The sequence below is a fragment of the Mastacembelus armatus genome, chromosome 13, assembly GCF_900324485.2.
Source record: "Mastacembelus armatus chromosome 13, fMasArm1.2, whole genome shotgun sequence".
NCBI lineage: Eukaryota > Metazoa > Chordata > Actinopteri > Synbranchiformes > Mastacembelidae > Mastacembelus > Mastacembelus armatus.
In genome coordinates, this window is record NC_046645.1 from 1,823,906 (window position 1) to 1,836,374 (window position 12,469).

The window sequence follows — 12,469 nt, forward strand, 5'->3', positions numbered from 1 at the left end:
CTGTAGAAATAACAGTAAAGGGTCCAATGTTAAAACTACTAAATGAGTTGGGGACCTCTCTGTGGGATGATTTTTCCTTTGTGGGAAGCACTAAACCTTGTAGTGCCAGAGTAACGAGTTAGTTAATGTTAACTCTCACCCTAACCCTAACAATTATGGCACTTGTTGAAAATCAATCAGTGTGACCCAGATGGAGGAAAAATGGAAGACAGGTGAAATGTGTGAGTGTGTGTGTGTAAAAGAGAGAGGGATAGAGGTAGAAAAAAAATATCTTTAAGGTATATAAAAAAATGTTTATATACAAAAAGGTTTTACTGTTTCCTAAGTTTTCCAGCAAGAGTAATGTCTCTAACTCCAACACTGAAAGTCGTGAGAAATGCATTGTTCTCATTTATCCTATAGGATAAAAACCATTTTACCTTTTCTTCTGAGGGACGAGAATCAGAAGCAGCATATTTTCTAATTTTACTTTGAACTAAAAGCCAAAGCAATAAGTCAGTATTACCATCCTAACAGTAACACTATTGTACTGGCGTCGTAAGGAAATTGAAAGGTGTGGATAAAAAGCATAGGGAATCTTATCTCACCACTTTCTGTTTGGAGTTTGGTTTCTGCAGTAGCCACTCGATGTCAAGAGAGTTGGACGACGGGAACTGATGGTGGCACGGCAAGGTGGCATTGTCCCCGACGACCTTCTTCATCTCCGTCTGGGCACCCACTGACAGCAGGCTGAATAAAACTGAGTGAGAGGAAGAGAGGGGGGAGTAGAAAAGGAGAGGTAGAGAGATGTCAGATAGGGATACTAGCTTGATCCAAATGTGAGACAAGAGGCAGATGCTGCAGATAGGAAGCAAAACCATGCCGATGGAGGAAATCGAGATGGAAAACTCAGCAAGATATATGACCCAGAATTCCAGTCACTATCTGACAGATGCTGAGATATGTCATCCAGACATTGAAGAGAGACAGAATGGGGACTGTTTTTACAGGAAATAGAGTTTGGCATAAGGGGTCAGAGTGAGAAGCATTATGGTGATCTTTTTACCCCCATTTGACAAGGGCAGTCAAAAAACACATTCTTATTCACAGCAACAGCTTTGGGGAGTTGTGGTCTGGGAATGTCATGTACAAAGCTTTTGACTACAGTGGAGCTATTGGGCCTGTACATAGATAACATTGGTATGACACTGAAGAGGTACAGTTACTTAGTTTACAGTCAATTAATTTACTGGATTTTCCACTTAGCCCTGGACTTGTTCTAACTATCATGTGTGAGAAAATAGACAAACTGGAAGTAGGTTTGCTCTTTGACAGTATCCACAGATATTACAAAAGTGTCCTAACAGAACAGAAGTTAAAACATCACTATCTAGTCTCAGTGAAAAGGTTGTGTTGTGACAGTTGTGACGTCTGTGCACAAGTAACCTGGCCAGACTGGCAGGGCCTGGGTCTCAGTGGGGGAGCAACAAAGCTAATTTACTGGAGGATGCTGGACAGCCTAGTGGGCTTGAGTGGAATTAGCCACAGGCGTCATTGGGGATTGCTGGAAGCTGAAACTTTGGATAACGTTAGTGTGTTTGTGTGTGTGTCTTTTGGGGGTAGAGCTCTGCTGAGACATTTGACTCTCTCCACCTGGTACATAGTCTATGCAATACTGCAGAGATCCACCTTTGCTGAGTGTACACACTCAAATGTGACAGACACGTTTGGCTCTACAACATTTAACTTAACTACCTGCCTTTAATGTAATCTCTGAATGAGCTAATAACTCCAGGGGAAGTTATCTGGTCAGGCAGAAGCTTTTATGGAGCCATGCAGGAATGTACAAGATGCTATTTAACAGTTACCTTCCTCTAGTTTGCACAGAATAAATAAATATAATGGTGTCGGACATTTATTTGAGCAAAAACAAAGGTACATTCGTCAGTGTTATGCAAAGCTAGTCACTGAAAGAATGCCTTTGTGCACAGCAGACAAAATGACATGTGTCAAATGTTCCACAGGAGGCCAAATGAGGCCTGTCAATGTATCAGCACTCACTGGATGCCTGTGCATTTGTTCACTGGTCCACCCTCACAGGAGCCAACACCCGGTCCCGTAAGTGATCTTTGGGCCAATGAAAATGTCAGCTCTGTGCTCTGAAACCAATGAGTCAGTGCTGATGCAGGACACAGAGGCAAAGAATAGCCTCACATAAACCACTTCTTCCAGAAAGGCTTCACCCATACAGACGACATCATCTGGTAGATTTCATCAGTTCTTCAAATTTTGTTTAAGGTCTCTACTTTGTGAGCCTTCCACTATGTACCCAAGCTCCAGGCTACTCTGTCAATCAAGCTGAAGATTTTCCATTGGCACTCACTGGTTGAGAGGAAAAGAAAGCAAGCACTTCATTTTTTTTGGCAGAGTGTTTGTATAGCCCAGGAGTGACAGGACAAACTGCTGAGGTCTGTCTGCTCTATTGGACCACCTGCTTGGTTCACGTCATTAGTCAGCAGAAAAATAAGGGCCAACCTTTTTGACAGAAGCACTCCTGGAACCTGAAAGTATATCCCCTCTAGGACTTTATAATGTAGCTTTTGCAGGGCTGTTCATCTGGTGGGCTCCCCACTGATATTAGTTTGGATGTCAGGAAAGAGGGAGAGAGCTTTGCAGTGTAAAGAATATTCAAGAGAGACAATGGTCAGACCATGTGTGTGCTTGTGTTGGACCTAATGCTGTGAGTTAATGCTTGATGGTGGTATATGGGTCTGCTGAGAGACCTAGGTCCAATGTCTCATCTTGGCTACCCAGACCTGCCTCTGTAATCACAATCTTCAGCATCCTGGGGCTGACCTCAGCACTGACTAGCAGACCTGATAAGAACTTCCTGCTTCCTTTCTCACCTCCCTTTTTATCCTTAACTGCCCACTTTTTAAAGTACAGGCTCTGTAAATGGAGTTTACTTTAAAGATAGAAAGGGCCAGAGTGACCGAAGACAAAAAGGCATTGCAGTCCATTTTTTTTCCTCACAAAGTATTTGACTTTCAACTAGCTGACTTTAAATTGATCTTCAAACAGTGACTGGGGTCAGCTCACTAAATGTGGTACTGTTGGTGCGCTTCGCTGTCCAAGAGGCTTTGAGTGCCATAAATTGTATCTATTGAACAGAAAAAATAGAAAATATATTGTGTCTCCAACAGAAAGAAAGTTGAGTATTTTTTTGCCAGAAAATGTTGGCAGAGAAATTGAGGGTGGGGCTGGTTAGTATACAGTTACTGCTCCCTACTTTCCCATTTATTTATGGTCTTGCAGAGGGGCTTTTGTGCTGTGGAATGGATGACACAGTGTTCCCAAATTAGCCTGCCTTAATGTGAGTTTGCACTCGCATTTGGATTAGTTTCATCCACCGTGTGCACAGCTTGGATGGTTGGACTGCAAGACCCCATTTGTGTCAACATCAACTATGAGACACAACAGGCTCCATCTCTGCGGCAGCTATGCTCACGAAGTATAAAAAATTGTTTTGTCAGTCAAGTTTGGGTTTATGACCTTGGTTTTGAGTCAGTGCAGTAAGGTGACCTAGTAACAATAATAAAAACTGTGAATCATATTAGCGTATGCTGAGATAACATTCCCGGCCACAGTGCCGTGTATGCATTCACACGTCTCTTCGAGATTCCATGAAGTCATGCAAAAGGCCATGTAAATAAACATGCCCATCTTGAGGGAGAGACACTGTAAATGTGTGGGGGATTTGTGATATGGTAGCTGGTGCCAGATCCCAGGTCATATTCTCCTTTTCTCTTTATCTTCCATTGTGTTTGCTTTTCTCAGCTCTGTTTGCTTCAGCGTAATGCTGAATGTTTGCAGCTAAGAAAGAAGCATATCATAATTAACAAAAGAAAGTGGGATCTAACACCAGAGGTTTAGAAGAAAGAGTGGCTTTGAGAGAGAGAACAGTGGACACATTTGACAAAGAGAATGAGAGAATGAGAGAGAGAGAGAGAGAGAGAGAGAGAGAGAGAAGCTAGGGTGAAATATAGAGGGAACCAATTTCTATGAAAAGGCCCTAGGGGGAGTTGTGCTCCAGTAAATCCGCCTTACAGAGCCCTGCAATCTTATTATAGTGTGGCCAGTGAGACGGACAGCCAAACAAACAAGGCAGGCCTGGATCTTTCACACTGCCCAAAGTCAAGCCCCATATCCCCTCAGTCAGCACAACGGCTTGGCTGGGGTCTCTGCCATGTTCATAGCTTATGACCTGTGGTACTCAAACACAGCAGATCAGAAAGGAAGAGCGGGATGTGAGACAGAGGAGGAAAAGGAATAAAAAGAAAAGTTAAAAAATGGGTTAAGGGGAGAGTAGAGAGATGGTCCAGTACAGAACTTATTGTGACTAAGTCACTGGTGTGAAGGGAGAATTATACCACCACAAAGGTTGTTTTAAACACAGGTTAGCAAACACACAAAAAGTGAAAATGACTGGCAATATTACTATTTTTCCTTCTGACAATGTCTTGAAATGTGCATTTACACTGCTTTTCACCTATGGAAGGAATGCCCATCTATATTCTATGCAAATGCATGACTGTTACAAGGTGTACTTCATGGGAACACATGCTCATCAGAAAGGCACTTCCACGGCCTATCTGCATAACAGATATGCAAAATCACCTGCCAATAGTAAGTTAGTGCCTCAGCACACAGACCAGTGATTTGGAATACAAGCTGCTGTCATTAGGCATACAGACAGATTTGAGTAATGTATACAGCCCCTCTGCAGCAGGAAAAAGCAACAATCATCTCCCAGTCCTGCCACTCTACAATAACGGTCTATTCTCTGTCAGTTACAGGCTTATCAATGAACAGGACTAAATGCAGGGGGAAAATACATGTTTTGGCTAAGGCCTCCATCTGAACTGTCTGAAATTAAGGTTTTCATGCATGTTACTACCAAAATACAATTCATCTATTCTTACTGCTGACAGAAACATAGAGTTACAGTGACTTGGTGAGTTGCTCAGAGGAGCAGAGGGTTGTAAAATACTCAAATCTGAGTGTGCTTTTTAAAGGCTGCATCCACTCTCACCAATTTGTCAGTACTGTTTTGAGGCCTGAAGAGGACATTCAAATATCGAACATGCATTTAAACTACAAATACTATCAATATTCTACTTGATCAATAGGGCACTGAGATTCACAGGTTACATCTAGCCCTGCTCTCTTTTCAGTGTCTGTCAGGGTTTAAGGACAAACTTGCTTGAAATGCCCACAACTCTTCAGATGCCTCAGAAGCTGCCTCCAGTTGTTAGTGCAAATTGAGTACCTAAAAAAAAACTACCCCCCTGCACCCACTGTGAGAGAGTCCTTTATTCATAGATCCACAGTTCCCTTTTTAATTAGGGTTTCTTAAGGGGTAAGTCTCTTTAAATGTACCAAGCTATCATGCCCCATTAAAACACATGTCTTACATATGGGACACTACACTAGTCCCCTTGTAGCTTCAAGGACTAACTCATGAATATATTGAGCTTGTGAAAATCAAAAGGGCTGTTTTTTTTTCCCTGACTGGAGGCTGGCACTTTGAAGGGATAAAATCCCATAATCCTCCTTGCCTCACACCCAGCCACCAATGCTCCCGTCTGCTGACATGGAGCTTTTGGTGGTAACATTTTACAATAAGGTTCATAGAGTCATTACCAAGAAATGAGTAAGGAGCAAATAAGGGCTAACTGTTCATTAGCAGTAGCTTACAAGTAGTCCCTAAATACTGTTTTCTCCTTACACCTCATCCTTAAATACAACTTACTATTTTTCAGCCACCCTTAAGATACAGTCTGAACTGATAGTAGATATTTGTCACTTCTTTGTGAATTTTCTTACTGTATCTTTCCAGTTTTGTGTCCCCTCAAGGAAAGCAGCAAATCCTACTGACAAGCATCTGGTAAGTTTTTACTGACAGTTCTTACACACACAAAACAAATAATAAATCAATAAAAATAAAATAATAATAATAAAAAAAAAAATCACATTATTCTCATCTAATATAGCCACTTTAGATACAAGCCAGTGTCAAGCATTTGTAGCATTTTGAGAGTTTAAATCTAGAGAGGAATCGTTTTAAAAGTTAGGGAGATCCTGTTCATGTTTATCTTTGATGAGTGGGTTTTAAGAACTCTGGCTGGAGCAGTAACGGGTGAGTCTGATGAGTTTAAAAAAGGGGATGGAATAATTTCCATGACAATCCTATAAACCTGAGAGAAGGCAAACGGGGAAGAGAGGGAGGGCAAATGGGAATGGAAAAAGGGAGATGAAATACCACAAAAGTCTGAAAAGTGTAAAGATCCGGTAAATGTTCACCTCGTGACGATCTTACTGCCTTCATTAGCATCTCTTTCATGGCCTCTGTCATGTCGAGCAATAGGGATGCCCTCCTGCTGACATATCCCCAGAATAGATCTAAAATTAGTTTCACAACAAGCACTTTTAATTCCTCCAAAGTATTCTGCATTTTCCCTCAGCAAAATAAGGAAGTAAGGAGGAGATTAAAAAAAGCTAATTACACCATTCCCCCAGGGAGGGAGAGCCAGTTAAACCTGCTTACAGTGCTATAGGTATCTTATCAATGCTGCATCTGGAAGAACCACAAATACTCAGGGGTTCGTCTGTCCAAGATGCTACAGCGATTCCATAAACTTTCTGACATGGTTCAAAGAGCAGAGTAGTATTAGCTACACATCTGTCTGTCTTTCAGTTTTCACTCGTGCACCATTTTCACCAAGGTGCACAACAGATGCTACTTGGTTGACAACCATTTTATCATTTATGTACGGCTTACATGACTGAGTGGAAGGAGTGACAATCAAGACTTAGATTAACGCCAGTTTCTTGCACAAAGAAAACAATGATTGTTATTGGCCGAAGTTTTTTTTTTTTCTTAATTAAAAACCAATTCATCATTTTGAAAAGGATGGTCTCCATTTAAAATGTTAATTACAGCAATGCATCTTAGTGACTTCAGCCTGACTTGTGTGTTGTGTGCTGTGTGGTGTTACACAGCTACATTCAGCTTCAAAAAACACCATTCATTTTTCCTCCATTTAACGTGTTTAGACTGAACAAGGTCCAAATGTCAAATAGTCTGTTTTGCACGAGATAACACGCTTCAGTTAAATGGGGCTTGGACAGTGACCTCTCTATTTTGCTGCAGCAACAGATCCTCCCAACATCTGGCAAAGCCTAAACAAACCAATGTGTGTGCACATTCACTTTGTTCTGCATGAGCGTCTCCAAATATGAATCTATAGGAAAACACGCGGCAAAGAAGCGAAGGGAGTTTATATCTTGTTGCAACTTATCGCCAAGGTTACTAGAGCTCTGTGTGCACGTGCATGTGTGTAAAGGGCAAATCTTCCCTGCAGCATATATGCAGTCTTGAATCAGTGTACTGTTCCCCGCTGAGAAAACACATTTCAATGGACAACAGACATTAGACAAATTAAGATATATTAAGATTATAAAAAATATTTCATTCTGAAATTCAGCTTTTTTTTTTCTTTTTTTTTAATCTAAGACTGAAGAGAAAGTCAAATCTGGTTTCTCTGCCAAAGAAAATTTCCATTTCTGCATTTTTCCAATTCTTTTGTATTTTGTCACAGGGCTGAGCTTATTCTTTGGTCTTTGAGGCATTAAGGTATTTTTGTGAATAAGAGTGGAAAATGTTCATCACAGAGAGCTCCATTGTAGGTACAGACACCTCAGTGAAAGGTTGTTGTTTGCTGAGTTCAAGCTCTGTTTGACCCTGCATGGCTGACAGATGGTGCAGTGCAAAATGATGAGCTGTATTCATTAAAACACTGTAGAAGACAGGTACGCCTGCTGCTAATCAACTTAAAGCTTTCCTGTTGGGCATTGGTATGGCATGCTATCATATCAGTTAAGCACAGCTGGAGTTTGAACAGATTACAGGCCAGTTATGATATAAACAGCCCACAGTAAACATATAAACAATCCTTTTCTCCTATAGCTTTTCAAGTCACGTCAGGCAAACGCGGGCACCGTTCTCCATTCCCCAGAACAATAAATGCTTCTCAATTTCCCCAGTTATTTATGTGGTCTAATCTCAATTTGTGGCTGGCAAGAGTGTGAACGAACTCCTCTCACATTGTTGGAGTGGCTGGACATGGCACTGACCTCAGCGGATCAATACATAATAAGCTTTTGTGCTGCCAAGTCCATTTTGCTGCAATCTGCAATTTTTTATGTCCATTAGGTTGAAAATAGAGCTGACTAGGTGTATGACCACAGGAAGCAGAATGTATCATGGTTGCCCAGGTTCCCTTTGATGATTGATGCTTCACGATAGTGTGAGACCACTGGAAACTTCAAATACTATCTACCCCATGTGCTATTAACTACTACACCTCTGACTTTTATTTAAATGCAACTCAATACTGCAGTCGGGTTTCAAAGAAGCATTTAACAACTTGTGGGAAGACAATAAGAGCCACAATGGGCTGTATGGTTAAGTTTGTTGGCACGTGACAAACGAGGAATGGCAGGAAAAAACAGCTGCAGTAGTGCTATAGGCTTTAGCAGAAATGTATAGTATATCGTATAACCACAATGCCGATATGGAAACACATAATAAAGAGTGTGTGTTGGGGGGGTGGGGGATTCTGGACACCCTCCATATTCTCCTCCTTGCCTCTCTGCACACTTGGATTTAACCCAGTATTTAGGTGGCTGCAATTACTTGTCACTGTCTAAAGTCTAGGTTCACCTGGGGTTATACGGGAAAGTCTCTCAGAAAAGACACTCATTCTGCCTCACTATATCCACAGGAGAAAAGTTACTAAATCCAACAGAGCAGCTCCCATGTTGTACATTTCATCAGCTAATTGAAAACAGACGGGACACTAACTCCCTCCCTCCATCCGCCCAGCCCTGCGTCACTGACATATTAGTGCTGTCGTCAGTCTTATGGCATGCATCTGACATATGATTTTACTTGATCAGTTAAGTGGAAAATAACAAAGCAGGGGTAAGAGGATGATTTTGTTACAGCCACACATGCTGTAACTATTGCTGTTGCTGCAAAGGACAAAGAGATAACCTATTCAGCCAACCCTGTGACTAGCAAGGACATGTCGATGGCTGCCATTTCCCCAGAGGTGAGCAGATGCCACGTCTGTTTTGGCAGCTGTATACTGGAAGGTGTTGACCAGTGGGGCAGCTGAGTGAAGCAGAGTGGTGACTGTATGGGGGCCAGGGAAGTTAACAGAGGCTGCAAAGCCGCCAGGAAAGGCCTCACTTAGGCTCATTTGGGACAGGTAATGGACCAACCTACACAACATCTGTCCTTATGATTAGCTAAGCACATTCATCCGACTTTATTCACATGCTACACACTTATATTATTGGTATTAGTGTAGTGGAACAAACACAGAGCAAATATCTCCAGTATATAATGTTCATCTTGGCTGTAATTGCATGTGTGTAGAATACATTTCAATGCAAAGCATATCTTTAATGTTAAAGGTCAGCTAAGAAAAGTCCAAGTGAATCTACAGTATGGGTCTAGATAGTTTAAGTGTATCCTCTTGTACATTTTAAATGAGCAGCATGGGCACTTTGCAGCAGTATTGTAAGAGTTTGTTTAAGTCCCTGTCCGCATGTTGCAGCCACTTAACAAGTGAAACAAAAATGCACAGACGCTCTTTCAAACGAATACGCCTGCCCTTTGTGCTGCTCAGCACCACTTCTACCCACCCCCTCAAGCGTTTAGAAAACGAATGCCCACGCGGCCACATCCGAGGGCGGAGAGAAGATTGAAACCAGATGAATGGAGCTCGGGTACAGGCTGCTCACTGGGCCCATATTTCACTCCCCAAAGCCTGATTAAAACGAGGTGCGGCACTAGCTGGGCCAAGGAAGCTTATTCCAGCTAGGAGAAGGACATTTACTTGAAGTGACATCATGGGCAAGGGGGAAATGGAGCGAAGGTCACAACTAAAGTCGCTTCAATTGGCTCATACTGTCCCCGTAGGTTTCCTCAGTGTCTGCCAGTTCCCACATTTTCACACATAAATAAATCCACACTAATGATTCATCATTCAAAATATATTTGACCGAATTCGATTCTACATAAAACGCAGAGAACTTTCCATTTGTGTGTGCTTGTTTGAGATGGTACAGTAGCGGAGGACGTTTAAAGTAGGCCACTGGTGTGGAATGTGTTAGCTGGTGTGCCAAAGGAAACAAGGGCAAACTGCAAGAACTGTGGAGCAAGAATTATTAGCATCATAAACAAGTTACTTACAGAATGTGATATACACAAAACATGTCTCTATGCTACATATTTTATTTTTAACAGGATTCCAAAAATATATATCCATCTTTTAGAAACAATTTTTTAAAGTACCAGAGGACCTTTGCTGGATTAAATAATGCCCTTTTATGAATGTAGCGTATATTTCTAAAAGTATTGGGGGGGTCCTCTAAATCATTATGTAACCTATAAAGACAGGAGGAACAGGATGTAGCATGCATGTTAAGAATATTTCCTGAATGCTTAGAGGATGTGACTCTGTTTTTAAGATCTCTGAGACATAATGTTCATGTTTGTGTCCACAGGCATTACAGTCTGTGTTAAGCAGCACTGCAAACTTTCAACAAGAATTAACTTGAAAAGAGGAAAAAAAAAGAAAAAGAAAAAGAAAAAACAGCCAAATATGCCACGCGTTGTTTCTTCCTGCCTTAACCGCACGTTCATCCGATGAGCATGTCTTTATGTATATATAACATAAATGGATTGAGAGGGTGTCATTTTTATTCTTTCTGAGTAAATGTGTAAATCCAGACAGTAAGAGAGGGGGAGCCTGGGTGCTGTCAATGTGTGTCTGTTTGTGTGTGGAGATTAACACTTGTGAGTGTGACTGACTGATTAGCGACCTGTTTTCATCAACTGTCTGCAGTCGCCTTTCCTGAGATAACAAAGCAAGAGAGGGAGAATTTTCATACTATTTTCCAGGACTGGTTGAGTTCTCTCTTTTTCTTCTCCCATGCAGCTGGTCGGCCACACTTGTGACTCAATGCCAAACACACTCCCCTCTATCCCCCCTGACATTTTAGCTATTTTACCGCTGAGAGAGTTGTGGCTCGCCTGCTTGCCGCCTGCCAGTACACACGAGCAAATAAACCCCAGCTCATTTTATTTTGCCATAATGTTTAATCTACATTTGCTTGGTCAACAAGAGGTTAATTTCATTACCATGTGCTAAAACCACATGACTGGGCATCCTCTGACAAGACGAAGGCTAGACACAAGTTAATTAAATGAGCAATTAAAAGAAGACAGTAAGTCTTACTCAACTGTGGTAATATGTTAGTTCCCTTGACACACAGGGATGTTGAGCAACTCCATTCTAGTGTAGTCTGTCACTAATAACAAACCCCATTTCATTACACACAAAAGAGACTAGTAATAGTGGAACAAAAGAAAAAAACTGGCATCAGATTAGCTTGTTTTGTGGTTGAGCATGTGCTTTAAAGTAACCTTTAGCACAGGCTGTGGTTTACCTACTGTGAGGCGCCTTATTAAACACAAGCCTCACCACAGTACACACAAACACTTATTACAGCAGTTAATCAACTCCAACAAGTTAAAAACTTGACATGCAATTAGCTGGAGCTGGATTGGAAGAGCTTTAAATGTCACCAGTAAGGATAATGCATTTGTATTTGAATCAACCTGTGATGCTCAAATAAAACAAAGTAAAAATCAAGGAGAGTTTAGGTCAACAAGTCCGAAGAAAACAACAGGAAATTGACAATATAGTTATTTTAAACGTGAATTCTCATAATGTAATCTATAGAATGCTTACTTTTTGCACTAACATATTTTAGTCAGTAGGATCAACTGATATAAAGAATTACAGAAAATGTGTTTTAAGATGTTTTAAGAATATGGCCGTAAAGTGAGCCTCTGTGGAGAAACAGATAATAAACTATTGTGTTTGGACGTTTAACTTCCTTCATTATGGTGGAAGGATGGTTTCAGAAAATTCAATGATTCCCGCATAGTAGGAAATCTATTGTCAATCTAAAAATGACTGATGAAACAATGAATAAAAATGAATGTATGCTTTATCCTCTTGCCAAAACAGACTATTTTCATTGAATTGGACACCATCCTGAAAATATATAAACTGACTTTATAAGAATTCTCCCTCTACACCATCTCTGGGAGAGCCATTAGACACCTCTGAGTGCTTGGTCTCCTGTTAGCATACAGGAAAGCGAGGGAAGTGGGGGATGTAGCCTAGTAGCTGCCTGCCCTGTGGGTACCACTACCGGCTCCAGCCTCCCTCCAGATGAATCATAAACAAGTCCCTTGGCCTGAGTGACTTAATCCCCTGTGACATCGCCACAGGGAGATGGAGAAAAGGGAGCGGAGAGAAAGGAAAACATGCCCTCTGCTCAACTT

The 12,469-nt window shown here is 41.4% G+C and overlaps 1 protein-coding gene across 2 annotated transcripts in view; it reads right to left on the reverse strand.

The window, feature by feature from the left end:
- The window catches only part of clmpb (CXADR like membrane protein b), a 59,008-nt gene that overhangs the window by 12,832 nt on the left and 33,707 nt on the right, over positions 1-12,469 (reverse strand). For both annotated transcript variants that reach the window (XM_026299053.2, XM_026299054.1), the window contains exon 2: positions 588-739. In XM_026299053.2, the coding sequence (XP_026154838.1) occupies positions 588-739 (152 nt within the window). The remainder of the gene's footprint in view (positions 1-587; positions 740-12,469) is intronic.